The 18,962-nt window shown below is 39.3% G+C and overlaps 1 protein-coding gene across 1 annotated transcript in view; it reads left to right on the forward strand.

Annotated features, from left to right (window-relative positions):
* The window catches only part of LOC111956913 (contactin-associated protein-like 2), a 94,980-nt gene that overhangs the window by 54,341 nt on the left and 21,677 nt on the right, over positions 1-18,962 (forward strand). Inside the window, exons 8-9 of the mRNA XM_023977614.2 lie at positions 1,050-1,308; positions 17,117-17,266. Coding sequence (XP_023833382.1) covers positions 1,050-1,308; positions 17,117-17,266 — 409 coding nt within the window. The remainder of the gene's footprint in view (positions 1-1,049; positions 1,309-17,116; positions 17,267-18,962) is intronic.

Consider the following 18,962-nt stretch of genomic DNA (forward strand, 5'->3'; position numbering starts at 1 on the left):
TCTTGAGATGGGGCATGTCTTTTATTAAGTTGGACATGTGCTCTTTATGACAATGTTAAAATTAGGTGAAATCAAAAGGTTAAAAAAAAATCACAAAATTGGCTTTGTGGCCCCAAAAAAATTCTCCATTGATCAATACATAATTTAAGAAGCCGAATTAGGAACCACTTTGGCCACCCTATAGACTAGATGTCATAGCCATGCATTTCTGGAATATTGTCATGCATGCATATGAGCAAAGATGCAAATGTATCTACATGCATCTCTGGAATACATTTAAAGCATTACATTCATTTTAGCAAAGATGCAAAAATGTTTATTATGTGTCGTTAAATATATTGCAATGTTTTTATCTTTTCGTTTGGGAAATGTTGAATAAAAAAGTATTCCATGCAATGGGATCGAACCCACTAAATGTGTCAAGCTTCAGAAGTCCTCAACGCTTAGCACAGGACAATTACTGCTCAGTTGTCAATGGTATGTGATGGTGTGTGAGCCATTACTGTGCTGAAGTATGGATCCAACCATTATTATTGATTTCACTTCTTATGTGCCTCTTAGCTTGTTTTTTTCCCTGTGAGCATGTTCCTTGTTGTTGAATTGCATGCTTTGTGTTCAGCACAAGTAGAGGGAGAAAGGTCAGCTTCGATAAGAGAAGCCAAAATAGTTTTTTGTCAAGTGCTGCTGTATGATGAGTGATTTTCTGTGTCTCTCTGAAATAATGCAGGCGCTTGCATTAAACCGCACAATGTACATTTAAAAAGCACCTTAGGTTTTCTGATGCGCCTCTTATGCAAAGTATATGCTAACTATGTTTATATGGTTGTGCCAATGTCTTGAGCTTAAATCAACAGGGAAAATCTGCCCTAATTTATAGACCTGTTTGCTATCTTAAAAGCACCTAAAAAATTGTATAAATGCAAAATATATGCTAGCTTTGTTTATACGTTGTGTGAATAACATTTTTGTTGTTGTTGCTAAAGTCAAGAAGGAAAAGCTGCCCTAACTTGTAGACCCATGTACTATTATACTTTCTATCCACCTTACAGAGGAACCTGACGTTCTCCTGCAGCGAGACACACTCCTTCCCCTTGTTCTTCAACGCCACCAGCTTCCTGCGTCTTCCGGGGCTGCCGGACAGTGACACCCTGTCGGTCAGCCTGTCCTTCCGAACGTGGAACCCCAGCGGTCTGCTCCTCTACACGGCCCTGGCCGACGGTGTGGTGGAGGTGGGCCTCACCGAGGGGAAGGTCACTGTCTACATCAACGTCACCCAGAAGAAGAACACGCGCATAGACATCTCCTCAGGTACGGTCTAGTTCAGGCCTCTCCAACCCTGTTCCTGTCGGTTTTCAATCCAATCCCAGGTGCGCTAGATTAGGGTATGAACGAAAACCTACAGGACGGTAGATCTCCAGGAACAGGGTTGGAAAGCCCTGGTCCCGTTAGTACTGCCATGCTGACTAATGCACTACAGTAGACCTGTTAATTTAGCCTGAAGACCTTCCCCTCCCTTGAAAGCATTAATTGCTTCTCTCTATCGATCTGGGGAGGCCTTCCCCAGGAGGGTCTTCTGTAGCTGAATCTCTGTCTGTTAGGCCCTGTCTGTTGGGCCCTGTCTCTTAGGCCCTGTATATGTTTGTATTTTTGTCTTTAATATTACAGATAGATTGAAAGTTCTGTACATTTTATTGTTTGCATAATTTATTTTCTCTATACATTTTTCCTCCAACTCTAATTGGAGTAAACTAACAGACAACAATATTTCTACTGCTACTTCCAGCTATTTTGCTCACATCTACAATACCTGTAGTTCAATAATTATACATATATTCCTAATTTCCTTTTTCTTCAAGTGCTGGATATTCACGCACAGCGGGCAATCCACCATTTATTTTGATTTTAACTCCAACCCTTTGATGTCCACAGATTAAACCATCTTTCCAGTATAATGCCATTTTGCTATTTACTTTTGCTATACAACTCTCCATTTTACTATGATGTCTTACAAGGCTCCTGAACCTTCCTATTTGTAACATTTCTACCGATATTGCCCTAAAAATATATACTTTACCCTAGAGTATAATGATATTTCCCATTGACTGATTGTGGTTTTTCGGATCCCCTAACAATTTGGTTTGCAGGTCCATCGGAACCCTGATATTATGACATAACAACCATTCCTGGACCTGACTCCAAAAGCGAGCCACCAATGGAGAGTACCAGAAAATAAGTTCTAATAATTCTGTTTCCTCGTGTCTGAACAAGGCTGACTGTTCAATGCCCCATATATTGTGCATTATTTTTGTATGTGCCTGCCAATTTTTGTTTTACAGTGCCTTCAGAAAGTATTAACACCCCTTGACTTTTTCCACATTTGGTTGTTTTACAGGCTGAATTAAAATGGATTTAATTGAGATGTGTTGTCACTGGCCTACACACAATACCCCATAATGTCAAAGTGGAATTATGTTTTTAGAATGTTTTATTTTTCTTCAGTCAATAAGTATTCAACCCCTTTGTTATGGCAAGCCTACATAAGTTCAGGAGTAAACAGTTGCTTACCAAGTCACATAATACGTTGCATGTGTTTAACTTTATTTTTGAATGACTACCTAATTTCTGTACCCCACACATACAATTAACTGTAAGGACCCTCAGTCAAGCAGTGAATTTCAAACGCAGATTCAACCACAAAGACCAGGGACGTTTTCCAATACCTCACAAAAAAGGGCACCTATTGGTAGATGGGTACAATAAAATAAAAAAACAGACATTGAATATCCCTTTGAGCATGGTGAAGTTATTAATTACACTTTGGATGGTTTATCAATACACAAAGATACATGCGTCCTTTCTAACTCAGTTGCCAGAGAGCGCTCATGGATGGTGACTTTAAAACAGTCCCAGAGTGTAATGGCTGTGATAGGAGAAAATTGAGGATGGATCAACAACATTGTAGTTACTCCACAATACTAATCTAATTGACAGAGTTAAAAGGAAGAAACCTGTACAGAATAAAAATGTTCAAGCATAGTGGTGGCTGCATCATGTTATGGGTATTCTTGTAATCGTTAAGGACTCGGGAGTTTTTCAGGATAAAAGAATAAGCAGACTAGAGCTAAGCACAGGTAAAATCCTAGAGCAAAACCTGGCTCAGTCTGCTTTCCACCAGATGAAAGACTCAGCTCTAATCGCTGCTAAAGGTGATTGTAACATGTATTGACTCGGGACTTGAATACTTATCTTAGTGGGGCGGGGGGTTATTATATGTATTTTTCTTCCACTTTGACACGAGTATTTTGTGTAGATCATTGACAAAGAAAAGACAATTAAATCAATTTTAATCCCAATTTGTAACACAACAAAATGTGGAAAAAGTCAAGGGGTGTGAATACTTCTGAAGGCACTGTATTCGGCATTCGACCTGATGCCAAGGATTTGAGACAACAAAAAACCAACTGACTTGAATTTTATACGGTATTGCTGTCAAACCTTTAGACTTTAAGTTAAACAAATATGTTGTATTTATTTATACTAAGCCATTTATGATTTTTATTGGGTGTCACACTAATTCTTAAATTTCTTCTTTCATCAATTGTCTCTTCCAATTTTGTGGCTGAGCTATGAGGAGTTGGTTATAATTTTGTATTGAGCATACACCTCCATACACTGTTAGTTGCTTGTGCCAATTTACTGTTCTCGTTTACAATGGCCTTAATAAATAATTTTATTATTGTACATTTAAAAATAAATATTTAAATGTTTTCTCTATCAGTATATTGGAGTTTAGCCATATAATTTGTTGTAATACTAGATCTGCCTTTTCTGGAAGATGACATTTTAATTGTAGACAACTCTGTATGTGTAATGAATACTCAGGGAGAAAAATGTGTAGATTCACGAGCAGAGGGCGGCACATGTTTATTAAGCCTTCGCAGAAGGCAGGAATTGTGGTCACAGGCAGGCAATGGCCAAACACAGGTAGGCAGTCACAAACAGACAATACCCCACAACCATACAAACAGAAAGAACTGAACTAAATAGGGAGCTGATGAGACCAGGTGAGAAACGAACACAGGTGAAATCAATGAAAAAAAGAAGAAAAAAAAGTTCCAGAACACAAATAAACAGGTGTACGTTCAAGAACACAAAGAAAAAGAACACAAGGTTGACAAAGAAAAGCAGAACCTTACAGTATGACTTAATTTAAAAAGGAGCATACTTTAAACAGGGATCCATTGTCGATCCACTGAAAATGTTAGGTTTTAATCTGAAAAAAGTCAAAGAGCCCACTCTTCAACATAGGATGGACCTCTCTTAGTGGCTTGCTAGAAAACAAATTTGGATTTAGATACAATGGAGGCTTTAAGAGAGGTTTAATGCCTTAATATTAAATAGTTCTAACCTTCCAAACTTATGTTTGTTATATAAGTATGCTCATTTAACTTTATCTGGTTTGCCATTCCAAATAAAGAGAAAAAATAAATCTTGCATGTTTTGAAAATGGATTCCCCTGGAGTCAGTAGAGCCATGAATAAATATGTAAACTGCGATATCAGCAGAGAAATAATCAGGGTAATCTTCCCGTAAATGGATAAGTGTTTCCCTCTCCAGGGGTTCAAGGTTCTATATTTTTTGCTAAGTTTTTGATCAAAATGAATTGTTGCAAGATTGCTGAACTTTTCCTGGATATGTACACCAAGTACATCGACTTCACCATCCGCCCATTTAAATCGGGAGACCATATGGCAATCTAACGTTTGTATCTTTTAGAGACCCAATATGTAATATAGTACACGTATCATAGTTGGGTTTTAGTACAGCGAAAATAGAGAAATTATCCAGGTCTTCAATGAGACCCTGCAAGGTTGAAGATTGAGGATTCAAGAGAGAACTTGATTCATCGGCGTACATTGATACTTGTGTCTCTAATCCCTTAATAGTTTGCCTCTTAATGTTATCATTAGATCTGATTTTTAAAGCTAACAATTTAGGGGGCTACCGAGTGGTGCAGCAGTCTAAGGCACTGCACCTCAGTGCAAAAGGCGTCACTACAGTCCCTGGTTCAATTCCAGGCTGAATCACATATGGCTGTGATTGGGAGTCCCATAAGGCGGCGCACAATTCGTCCAGGTTTGATCAGCGTAGGCCATCATTGTAAATAACAATTTTTTCTTAACTGACATGCTTGGTTAAATAAAATGTCCATAATATATAGGTAAGGTGACAGAGGGCAACCTTGTTTTACACCTGTTGACAATTCAAAGTTCTCCAAGAAGTAACTGTTATGTTTGTTCCTTATATAATGACAAACCGGGGCGTAGGTTTAACTACTTTTAATGAACATATACTTCAGCTAGAAAACTCCATGTTTAGCCATGCAAGGCATTCTTTAACCATCTCCCGCGCCCGCATAGCCTGCTGGGTAACGTAGTCTAAATGTTATTAACACATAACAACACTTTCCTTTAAAAGAAAACTACTTTTCTATGTAACTACACATGTCACGTCACATTTGTTTACTCAACCTGCATAACATGCAATTTTCAATAACACACATTTCTTTCCCAAAAATGTTTTTCCTTAAAAGAAATTATATATATTTTTTCAACTAAATATAGTCTGTCCAACAATACTCTATTGTGGCTCTATTTCTTTTCACATTAACAAAACATTCAGTCCAGGTAAGTGTCTTGCACTTTTGTCGTGTCGCTGTTTTTGTTTGTCTTTCTGTTTTTCCTTTGCGAGTTTGACTTTGTGAGCACCTCTGGGTGTTAGCAAGTCCTTATGGATGGGTAGGTTGGTTCTGATGCGACGTGCCATCAACATTTGTGCAGGTGAAAGTCTGTTCTGCAGYGGTGCGCTGCGGTAGATCAGATTTTTTAGGAAATGCTCCTTTCCATCGTGTGCCTTTTTCATCAGACCTTTGACAATTTTGTAGTAGGGTCTGTTGGGTACTGGATGARGCATTAGCGGCTCTGCTTGCTGCTTTGGCCTGTAGGTCAAACACAGTACACATGAAGCAGTGGTCTGGCTGATTTCCTGGTTCATTCTTGGCCAGTACATTACTTCTCGTGCTCGTCGTTTGCATTTGTCCTCACCCAAGTGGCCCCCGTGTATTTTCTGTAGCATTTCTTTGCGTAGTGTCATGGGAATGACACTCTTGTTGCCTTTGAACACTATGTCATCCACAACGGTGAGCTCTGCTCTGCACATCCAGTAATCCTGTATTCTCCTTGGACAGTTGTTTTTCTGTGCAGGCCATCCTATCAGTGTTGTTTCTTTCAACTCTGTCATTGTTTGGTCAGCTGCGGTCTCCCTTTTGATCTGCTCCATTCTCTCAGAAGACACAGGAAGTGATGCTACGATCATGTCGACGTAGGCCTGAATCTCAGTGTTCTTCTGTGTGTCGAAGCTCTCCTTCTTGTCGACTGCTCGAGAAAGAGTGTCGGCGGCGAACATTAACTTTCCCGGGGTATAGATCATCTTCACATCATACTTTTGCAGTCTGATCAACATTCTCTGGATTCTCATTGGACAATCATTCAGTGGCTTAGACATGATTGACACCAATGGTTTGTGGTCGGTTTCTACTTCGAAGTCTCGTCCGTAGACGTATTAGTTCTTTCTCTATTTGTGCATACCGTGTCTCTGCGCCTGTCAAGGCTCTGGACGCATAAGCGACGGGTTGCCATGTGTCGTCATGCTGTTGCAGAAGAACTGCTCCCAGGCCAAACTGTGACGCGTCTGCAGAAATCCTTGTGCTTTTCTCTGGATCACAGAACCTGAGCACGGGCTCTTCTGTGATTGTCTTCTTTAGGTTTTTGATGCAGTTTTCCTGTTCATGGGACCATTCCCATTCATTTTTCTGTTCCAGAAGACATCTGAGTGGAGCAGACTGTGCTGACAGTTGAGGTATGAACTTTGCAAGGTAGGTGATCATGCCCATGAAGCGTCTCACATCGTCCTTGTTCTTCGGGCGCTCCATGTTGTTGATGGCTGATGTTTTCCTCGGGTCTGGTTTGACTCCGTCCTCTGAAAGTACATCTCCCACGAAGGTAAGTGTTTTCACACCAAACTCGCATTTGTCCTTGTTTAGTTTTAGGTTGACTTTCCGTGTCAGGTCCAGCACTTGTCTCACTCTCGCATCGTGTTCTTATTTTGTGGACCTCCAGACAATGATGTCATCTATCATAGTCTCCACTCCTGGAATGTGCTCGAAGATCATGTGGATTGTCTTGTGGTAGACCTCTGGCGCTGAGAGAATCCCATATGGTAGACGAAGAAATCTGTACCTGCCCTCAGGTGTGTTGAATGTGCATAGCCTTGAGCTTGCATCATCTAGCTTCATTTGCCAGAATCCTGATGAGGCATCAAGCTTACTGAACCACTCTGCTCCAGCAAACTGCAACATTATCTCTTCTCTGGTTGGCAACTTGAAATGCTCTCTCTTGATTGCTTTGTTGAGATCTCTCGGGTCTAGACATATCCTGAGATCGCCGTTCTTTTTCACCACAATAACCAGTGAGCTTACCCAGTCTGTAGGTTCATCCATTTTTGTGATGACGTCCATCTTTTCCATGCGTCCGAGTTCCTCTTTGAGCTTTTTCCTCAGTGCAAATGGAACTTTTCTGCATGCATGCACAACTGGAGTAATTTTGTCATCAGTACATATTTTGTGTTCTCCTGGTAAACATCCAAGACCCTCAAACACATCCTCATACTCAGCCAGTAGTGATTCTTGGTCATTTTCAGTCTGTGATGTCACTACATACACTCTTTTCAACAAATTGAGCTTTTCACATGCATTGATTCCTAGAATAGGCTGTACACTCTTTTCCACAATCAGCAGCTGTGCTCTGAACTGTTTTCCTTTGTGCTGTAAAGTTACTATGCAGCTACCGTTGACTGGTACGTTCTCCCCAGTAACCTTAATTTTCACCGGGTGTATTTTGCTCTTCACCTTCAGTGTTTTGTAGTCATCCAGCGACAACAGGTTTACCTGTGCTCCAGTATCAAGCTTGAATGGTATTATAGTTTCATTCACAGTCAATGGCACAATCCATTCAGCATTTACTGCATTGCATATTTCCACAGAATCAACAAAGAATTCTTCCATCTCCTCGACTGTGTGAACCTTTTTCTTTGTAGCCTCAGCTTTACAGCATTTTGAGAAATTATTATTTTTCCCACAGTTGTTACATGATTTGCCATATGCAGGGCTTTTTTTTTTGCTTGTGGATAAATCCACATTTTCCACATGTAGTGTTTTGATTTCTCTCTTTTGCTTGTTTTTGTTTTGTAAGGCGTTGTGTGTTGTTTATTGCATACACTGACATCTCATCCCTGCACAGCTCTTTAGCTTGTGCTCTGGTGGTTTCAGCTGCTCGACACATATTCACTGCTTTATCCAAAGTTAAATCTTGCTCACGCAGCAATCTCTCCTTGAGTCCATTATCAAGTATGCCACAGACTATCCTGTCTTTCACTGGTGAGTCTTTCAGATTTTCAAATTCACACGTTTTGCTCAGTGTGTTCGGCTCAGCCAAATACTGGTCAAAACTGACTCCCTGTTTCTGATCATGAGAGAAAAACTTGTATCTCTCAAACGTGACGTTCTGGCTTGGTACAAAGTACTCCTCAAATTTAGCCATTAGCACAGTCAATGTCAAGTTTGCCTCGTCTTGCTGAAAGCTATTGTAAATGTCCAATGCATCCTCTCCAATAACATGCAGAAAAATGGAAGCTTTCAATTTGTCATCATCTCCCCCTGCACCACTGGCTGCTAGGTAGATATTGAATCTCTGCTTGAAACGTTTCCAATTGTCAGCTAAATTGCCTGTTAACGGCATAGGAGTAGGAGGACTAAGCCTATCCATGACGGAGAACAGGAACAGTGTCAATTTCTCTTACTTCACAGTATGTTGCTTATCAACTTGCTCGTCAACAGATTCCAATGCAGCCTCGCTCTCGCTGCTGTCACTCTCGCTGCTGCGGCTCGTTGTCCTCGCTCTTGCAAGCTAGCATCTTAGACTACTCACGTCATTTGACTTGTGGTAGAATGTTCACTTTTTGTCGCGGAAATTTGCAGAGCTACTCCTTTCTTTTCTCTGTCTCTTCATAGCGACTACCAATCTGACACCATGTTATGTTTTAATGAACATATACTTCACCTAGAAAACTCCATGTTTAGCCATGCAAGGCATTCTTTAACCATCTCCCGCGCCCGCATAGCCTACTGGGTAACGTAGTCTAAATGTTATTAACGCATAACAACACAGTAACCGTTATTTATTATTTTACATAAAGGATTGTTGTACATTACTTTTACCCATTTTATGAAAGATTATCCAAAGTTGAAAAAATCCAGGCACCTATAAACAGATTCTAGACGTACTGTATTAAATGCTTTCTCAAAATGTGCTAAAGGGATTATACCTGGTTTACTTCTATTCTCATAGTTTTCCATTATTTTAGTAGTTGTCTAATGTTGTCTCCAATATATCTTCCTTTTAAGAATCCCGTCTGATTGTGATGAATAATGTCCGGTAGGACCTTTTTTATTCTATGAGCAATACATTCAGCCAAAAGCTTATTTCTCTCTAATTTTGTGCACACATTTGTTTATATCCCTGTTAGTGAGCGTTTCTCCTTTGCCAAGATAATCCATCCACCTGACAGGTGTGGAATATCAAGAAGCTGATTAAACAGCATGATCATTACACAGGTTCACCTTGTGCTGAGGACAATGTAAGGCCACTTTTAAATGTGCAGTTTAGTCACACAACATTATTCCACATATGTCTCAAGTTTTGAGGGAGCAAGCAATTGGCATGCTGACTGCAGGAATGTCCACCAGAGCTGTTGCCAGATAATTTTATCTTAATTTCTCAACCACAAGCTGCCTCCCAATGTCGTTTTAGAGAATTTTGCAGTACGTCCAACTGGCCTCACAACCACAGACCACGTGTAACTAAACCAGCCCAGGACCTCCACATCAGGATTCTTCACCTGCGGGATCGTCTGAGCAGGGGTGGAGGTGCTGTGGAGTATTTTTGTCTGTAATAAAGCCATTTTGTGGGGGAAATCTTTTTTTTTTTTTTTACTATACCCCCTTTTTCTCCCCCAATTTTGTGATATCCAATTGGCAGTTATGATCTTGTCTCATCACTGCAACTCCCCTACGGACTTGGGAGAGGCGAAGGTCGAGAGCCGTGCATCCTCCGAAACACGACCCTGCCAAGCTTCATTAAATAGTACCCGCAAAACACCAGTCTCAAAGTCAACAGTGAAGAGGCGACTCTGAAATGCTGGCCTTCTAGACAGGGTCCCTCTGTCCAGGGTCTGTGTTCTTTTGACCATCTTAATCTTTTCTTTTTATTGGCCAGTCTGAGATATGGCTTTTTCTTTGCAACTCTGCCTAGAAGGCCAGCATCCTGGAGTCGCCTCTTCACAGTTGATGTCGAGACTGGTGTTTTGTGGGTACTATTTAATGAAGCTGCCAGTTGAGGACTTGTGAGGCGTCTTTCTCAAACTAGACACTCTAATGTACTTGTCTTCTTGCTCAGTTGCGCACCAGGGCCTCCCACTCCTCTTTCTATTCTGGTTAGAGCCAGTTTGCGCTGTTCTGTGAAGGGAGTAGTACACAGTGTTGTACGAGATCTTCAGTTTCTTGGCAATTTCTCACATGGAATAGCCTTCATTTCTCAGAACAAGAATAGACTGACAAGTTTCAGAAGCAAGTGCTTTGTTTCTGGCCATTTTGAGCCTGTAATCGATCCCACAAATGCTGATGCTCCAGATATTAAACTAGTCTAATGAAGGCCAGTTTTATTGCTTCTTTGATCAGAACAAAAGTTTTCAGCTGTGCTAACGTAATTGCGAAGTGTTTTCTAATGATCAACTAGCCTTTTAAAATGATAAACTTGGATTAGCTAACACAACGTGGCATTGGAACACAGCAGTGATGGTTGTTAATGGGCCTATGGAGATATTCCATAAAAAATCTGCCGTTTCCAGCTACAATAGTCATTTACAACATTAACAATGTCTACACTGTATTTCTGATCAATTTGATGTTATTTTAATGCACMAAAAAATTGCTATTCTTTCAAAAACAAGGACATTTCTAAGTGACCCCAAACTTTTGAACAGTAGTGTATATATACACTATATAGTGTATATATACACCACCAGTCAAAAGTTTGGACACACCTAGTCATTCAAGGGTTTTTCTTTATTTTTACTATTTTCTACATTGTAGAATAATAGTAAAGACATCAAAACTATGAAATATCACATGGAATTATGTAGTAACCAAAGAAGTGTTAAACAAATCAAAATATATTTTATATTTGAGATTCTTCAAAGTAGCCACCCTTTGCCTTGATTACAGCTTTGCACACTCTTGGCATTCTCTCAACCAGCTTCATAAGGTAGTCACCTGGAATGCATTTCAATTAACAGGTGTGCCTTAAGTTAATTTGTGTAATTTCTATCAGTTGTGTCGTGACAAGGTAGGGGTGGTATATCAAGCTAGTCGTCTTGATTACTTTCTTATGTCATTCTCTCTGGCACCAAAAGTTTAAAAAGTGTTGATAGGGGACAGAATGCGGTCGGATCATCACATAACTGGGATATACAGTTGAAGTCGGAAGTTTACATACACCTTAGCCAAATACATTTAAACTCAGTTTTTCACAATTCCTGACATTTAATCCTAGTAAAAATTCCCTGTCTTAGGTCAGTTAGGATCACCACTTTATTTAAAAATGTGAAATGGAGTCAGAATAATGGTGGAGAGAATGATTTTTTCCAGCTTTTATTTCTTTCATCACATTCCCAGTGGGTCAGAAGTTTACATACACTCAATTAGTATTTGGTAGCATTTCCTTTAAATTGTTTAACTTGGGTCAAACGTTTCGGGTAGCCTTCCACAAGCTTCCCACAATAAGTGGGATAAATAAGGAAATTGAAGGACTAACAGTATAGTTAGATAGTAATAAAAACTGTACCATAGAGGCACAGAATAAGTTAGAGGAAAAACTAAAATAAATGGAGGAACTTATTCAAGAAAGATCCAGTGAAATAATATATTGTAGAAATAAAGCGAACAGGATGAAATATGGGGAAAATGCACAAAATTATTTTTCAGTCTTTAACATAGAAATGCTACCAAATTATGTTTTATTTAAACTTGTTACAAATGATAGAGTCACGCATGAGTCACCAAACAATATTTTGAAAGAGGAAATAAAGTACTTTTAGGATTTGTTTTCGTTTCAGTCTCCTCCATCTCCACTAACCGAAGCTAATTGTATGGATAATAATGTAAAATTAACATCTGTAAGGAAAGACTCATGTGAAGACCAAATTACAGAGGAGGAACTTCTTGATGTAATTAAAGCCTTTAAATCTGGGAAAACTCCAGGGCTGGATGGCATACCAAACTTTTTTGATATACTCAGAGGACCATTATTAGCATGCTTTAACCACTCCCATGTAAACGGTAGATTAACAGACACGCAACAAGAATGTCTGATTTCATTATTACTGAAACAGGATCCAAGTGGTATATGTAAAGATCCAGTCCATTTAAACAATTGGAGGCTTCTTACACTTCAGTGTTGTGATGTAAAAAAAATTGCTAAATGCTTGGCGCATAGAATTTTAAAAGGTATTGTCAGATATTATTAGTCCTAATCAGACAGAGTTTTTACATGGACGATACTTTGGAGATAATATAAGACAAGTACTGCAATAGAATACTATGAAATATTGGGGAAAGCAGGCCTGGTTTTCATAGCTGATTTGAAAAGGCTTTTGATAAAATACAACTGGAGTTGATATATTAATGCCTGTAATATAAACATTTTGGAGAATCTCTTATAAAATGGGTTAAAGTTATGTTTAGTAACCCTAGGTGTAAAATAGTAAATAATGGCTACATCGCAGAAAGTTTTAAATGTTGAGGAGTAAAACAAGGTTATCCACTATCGGCATATCTATTTATTATTGCCATTGAAATGTAAGCTGTTAAAATTAGATCCAACAGTAATATTAAGGGATTAAAAATCTGTGGCTTAAAAACAAAGGTGTCATTGTACACTGATGATTCATGTTTTCTTTAAAACCACAATTAGAATCCCTCCACAGCATCATAGAGGATCTAGATTATTTTTCTAGCCTCTGGATAAGTGTACTATATTACGTATTGGGTCTCTAAAAAATGCAACTTTAACATTACCGTGTAGTTTACCAATAAAATGGTCTGACAGGGATGTGGACATACTCAGTATACATATCCCGAAGGAAAGAAATGATATCACTCCAATACATTTTTATAGAAAGTTAGCAAAAATAGATAAGATCTTGCTACCATGGGAAGGAAAATACCTGTCTATTTGTGTTTCAGTTTCTTGGCAATTTCTCGCATGGAATAGCCTTAATTTCTCAGAACAAGAATAGACTGATGAGTTTCAGAAGAAAGTGCTTTGTTTCTGGCCATTTTGAGCCTTTAATCAAACCCACAAATGCTGATGCTCCAGATAGTCAACTAGTCTAATGAAGGCCAGTTTTATTGCTACTTTAATCTGAACAGTTTTCAGCTGTGCTAACATCATTTCAAAAGGGTTTTCTAGGAGTGATGGTTGCTGATAATGGACCTCTGTACGCCTATGTAGAGATTCCATAAAAAATCTGCTGTTTCCAGCTACAATAGTCATTTCCAACATGAACAATGTCTACACTGTATTTCTGATCAATTTTATGTTATTTTAATGGACACAATTATTATTATTATTTTCAAAAACAAGGACATTTCTAAGTGACCCCAAACTTTTGAACGGTAGTGTGTATATAGATATATATATATTAACCCCAAAAATATATGGGGTATTGGAAATGATGCAGACAATTACATTGATGGAAGCAACAATCTATCCGCAATATTAAAGTTGATCCACCACCTGAAAAAAAAATAGTAGGGGTGCTATACAGAAGATAGCCCTATTTAGTAAAATACCAAGTACATATTATGGCAAGAACAGCTCGAATAAGCAAAGAAAAACGACAGTGCATCATTACTTTAAGACATGAAGAACTTTGAAAGTTTCTTCAAGTGCAGTCTCAAAAACTAACAAGCGCGATGATGAAACTGGCTCTCATGATGACTGCCACAGGAAAGAAAGACCCAGAGTTACCCCTGCTGCAGAGGATAAGTTCATTAGAGTTACCAGCCTCAGATTGCAGGCCAAATAAATGCATCACAGAGTTCAAGTTACAGACACATCTCAACATCATCAACTGGGCTCCCGAGTGGCGCAGTGATCTAAGGCACTGCTTCTCAGTTCAAGAGGCGTGACTGCAGTCCCTGGTTTGAATCCAGGCTGCATCACATCTGGCGGTGATTGGGAGTCCCATAGGGCGGCGCACAATTGGCACCAGCATTGTCCTGGGAAGGCCATCATTGTAAATAAGAATTTGTTCTTAACTGACTTGCCTAGTTAAATGGAGAGAAAAATACATAAACAACTGTTCAGATGAGACTGCATGAATCAGGCCTTCATGGTTGAATTGTTGCAAAGAAACCATTACTAAAAAACATCAAGAAGAAGAGACTTTGCTTGGGCCAAGAAACACGAGTAATGGACATTAGACAGGTGGAAAATTTGTCCTTTGGTGTGATGAGTCCAAATGTGCATTTTTTTGGTTCCAACCACTGTGTCTTTGTTAGACGCAGAGTAGGTGAACGTATGATCCACAGCATTCTGCAACGATACGTCATCCCATCTGGTTTGCGCTTAGTGGGACTATCATTTGTTTTTCAACAGGACAATGACCCAAAACACACCTCCAGGCGGTGTAAGGGCTTTTTGATGGAGTGCTGCATCATATGACCTGGCCTCCACAATCACCCGACCTCAACCCAATTGAGATGGTTTGGTATGAGTTGGACCGCAGAGTGAAGGAAAAGCAGCCAACAAGTGCTCAGCATATGTGGGAACTCCATCAAGACTGTTGGAAAAGCATTCCAGGTGAAGCTGGTTGAGAGAATGCCTCAGATGTGCAAAACTGTCATCAAGGCAAAGGGTGGCTACATTGAAGAATCTAAAATTAAACTTTTTTGGTTACTACATGATTCCATATGTGTTATTTAATAGTTATGATGTCTTCACTATTATTCTACAATGTAGAAAATAGTACAAATAAAGAAAAACCCTTGAATGAGTAGGTGTGTCCAAACTTTTGACTGGTGCTGTATTTTTCAATTAATATATCAGTTTCTCCGTTATCATGCCTTAATTTGGCAAAATTAAATAAGAAAAAGGAAGGAAGGGAGAGAGAGAGAGCAACGGAAATGAAAGGACAGCGTGCTTACAATTTCAGCATCTTAGGCTCTATAACATTTTATCTCTCCCAGTCTTTTTTCATATTTGGCCATTTAAATTCATCCCATCTACTCAGGCCTTTATAGCCTGTCTGCGAAGGGAACATTCCATTTTTTTTTCTTCAGATCATAGCAATCATCATGTTGTTCTGTTCCCTTGTCAGTTCGTTATTTAAAGAAATAGATCATGTCTATAGCCTACCAATGAATGGGTTGCCATTTAAGCTGCATAGCCAATAGTCATTAAAGTGTTATTCATTTAGACAGATCGCTTGAGTGGTACTGTGATTGTCTTTTCAGTAGGTGTGTGAGTGAAGGCATTAACAACACATACCTTTCTCTTTTGTGTTTGATGTGGTAGGGTGTAATAGTCAATCTTCATTTCAGTTGCCTAAACAGTTCAATAGTCCAGTGACCCATCTGTGGTACATTGTCTTTAAGAGGCTGTCCTAGTCTATGCAGTTCATTCAAATCAAATCAAATTTTATTGGTCACATACACATATTTAGCATATGTTATTGCGGGTGTTCCTAGCTCCAACAGTGCAGTAGTATCTAACAGTGCAGTAGTACCTAAAAACAGTTCACAACAATACACACAAATCTAAAAGAATGGAATTAAGAAATATATAAATATTAGATTAAGCAATGTCAGAGTGGCATTGACTAAAATACAGTAGAATAGAATACAGCATATACATATGAGATGAGCAAAGCAGTATGTAAACATTACTTAAACTTTATTGAAATGACTAGTGTTTCATTATTAAAGTGGCCAGTGATTCCAAGTCTATGTATATAGGGCAGCAGCCTCTAAGGTGCAGGGTTGAGTAGCCAGGTGGAAGCCTGCTAGTGATGGCTATTTAACAGTCTGATGGCCTTAAGATAGAAGCTGTTTTTCAGTCTCTCGGTCCCAGCTTTGATGCATCTGTACTGACCTCGTCTTGTGGATATTAGCGGGGTGAACAGTTCGTGGCTCGGGTGGTTGATGTCCTTTATGATCTTTTTGTACTTCCTGTGACATCAGGGGCTGTAGGTGTCCTGGAGGGCAGGTAGTTTGCCCCCGGGGATGCGTTGGGCAGATTGCACCACCTTCTGGAGAGCCCTGCGGTTACAGGCGGTGCAGTTGCTGTACCAGGTGGTGAGACAGCCCGACAGGATGCTCCCAATTGTGCATCTGTAAAAGTTTGTGAGGGTTTTAGGTGCCAAGACAAATTTCTTCAGCCTCTTGAAGTTGAAGAGGCGCTGTTGCGCCTTCTTTACCATACTGTCTGTGTGGGTGGACCATTTCAGATTGTCAGTGATGTGTACAGTGTGAGTTTAAGGGTTAAGCCAGCTTCAGCCTCCTCCACACGTTTGCCCAGTTCAGTCATGTCAGTTCATATTTTTTTGACATTGGATATTTTCTTCATATGCTTAGACAGTTTCTCATTGCCAGTGCAAATTTCTGTTAGTAGTGACTCTAAACTCACTTTAGTCGAGTCAGTAGCTACTTGGTCCATGGTCGTGTTGTTTGTTTGTCTCCATTTCTCAATCTAGTGTTTGCCATAACATAAGAAGGATATTTTAGTAAAGAGAGGGAATGCCAAACAGATCTGTATATCATAGTCTTTCTCAGAATTTATTGTTGTTTTTCTGATGTTTCAGTAATTGCAGTTCTCTGCTTATCACCCACCGTAACTGTGATTCATGAAGCCATATTGTTCTGTCTGTGGTCACTGTTAAGGTTCGGGGCTCAACGACGGCCAGTGGCATAACGTCTATCTCCATGCTCTGGAGAACTGCGCCATGCTGACCATCGATGGTGACGAGGCGTCCACGGTCAGAACGGTCATTCCCATTCAGATTAGAACAGGGGGCCAATACTACTTTGGAGGTATTTACACAGATGGTCTATAACAGAACCATATAGCTCTATACCGGACAGGTATATGGCTCTGGGCCCGATTTCTCAAAAGCATTTTAAGGCTTAATTCATCGTTAGAACCTTCATAAGAGCATCTTTACATTCTCAAGCCGTTTCCCAAACCCGTCTTTATTAACGTTGCACTTCAAATCGCTTGTAATCTAACGCCTGCCTCAGACCACTTGTTGAACAGCTGAGTGCATCGTTAAATCACCGTTTGTCCTCCCGCGTCACTTTACACACAGGAAATATCTGCTAAACATAGAATGAAGATGTTTATCTGTCTCTCTGTGACCGCCGAAAACTTCCTAATTGAATATAAATAGCCTAAAAAGTGTACATATAGGAGCAGAAGGCATTATACATTAGATATGCACACTTGCAACGCGTTTCAACTTCTAGTTGGAATCTTTCAGGCAGTGTGAGGAAGATTCTTGAAGTCGAAACGTGTTGCCGTTGTGTATCCTGATGTGCACTGCTGACTGCTCCTATATGTATTATTTTGTAAATATATTCTGTTAATTCTGCCTACTCGTCTTTCTTGGATTACCTGCCATTTAGGGGCCTACCGTCCCACTGCCGTCTCTCACCCTGCAATGCATCGTTAAAACACCTGTAAGCGATGGAATTTAGGTTTACAAGTGTTTTAACAATGCATCGTTACTATAACTCAGATGCATTTCCCAAAACACCTCCTAGTGAGAACTTTCACTTTCGTACAAGCTTGTTTTTATATTGATAGGATTGAAACAGTGCTGCTATCAGATCAGCTTTCTTCATTCACATTTTACATTCACATTAGAATTATAGCCTATATGGCTGCAAATATTGAGACAGTTTATTCCAATGCTTAGCCTACCCTATAATAATAAACTATCGTAGATTTGGCATATCATTGCGCACATGTTGTTACATATTAAATATTAAGGAAAAAATTTGACAGCCTACAGTTAGCAAAATAGAACTCAATGGAATGAACATGAAATTGATTTTAATATGATTTCAATATTGTCCTATGTAGTCTATAGGCCTACTGTATTCAATACTGCATTCATCTCTGTTTTTATTTGAAGCATGGTATTATCTTTTGCTTCTTTGTAACAATTGCAAAGACATTGGCAACTTTGGATTTGTAGTCATCTTCGTTCTGAAGTTGTCTGCGGTCACAGAGAGACAGATACACATCTTGATTCAATGTTTAGCGGAGATCTTATGTGTATAAAGTGACAACACACTTAGCTGTTCTACTAGTGGTCTGAGGCGTTAAATAACAAGCGTTTTCAAGTGCAACTTTAGTTAAGATGGTTTTAGGAAAAAGCTCTGAGATTTAACAATGCGACTATGAAGGTTCTTACAATGAGCATACCCTTTAAATGCTTTTAGGAAACCAGGCCCTGGTCTATAATGTGTAAACCCTCGTAATGGGCTTGTTACTTACTTATTCATGATGACATGTCTATAATTCAGTCTGACAAACAGTCTTGTGATTTATTGTGTGTACAGTACATGTTTTTGTGTGTTTGATGGCTTTGTAAGAAAATCCTCTTTGTTACATTTGATTGGTTGCCTTTTTGTTTTCTTTGTGTTTTGTTAGCCTTTAAAGTTGTTTCTTTTAAGACAGTGTCTTAAATATTGAATGAAACTCTTCCCTAATGATTCAAACCAA

This window comes from Salvelinus sp. IW2-2015, linkage group LG32 (assembly GCF_002910315.2).
Source record: "Salvelinus sp. IW2-2015 linkage group LG32, ASM291031v2, whole genome shotgun sequence".
NCBI classification, from domain to species: Eukaryota; Metazoa; Chordata; class Actinopteri; order Salmoniformes; family Salmonidae; genus Salvelinus; species Salvelinus sp. IW2-2015.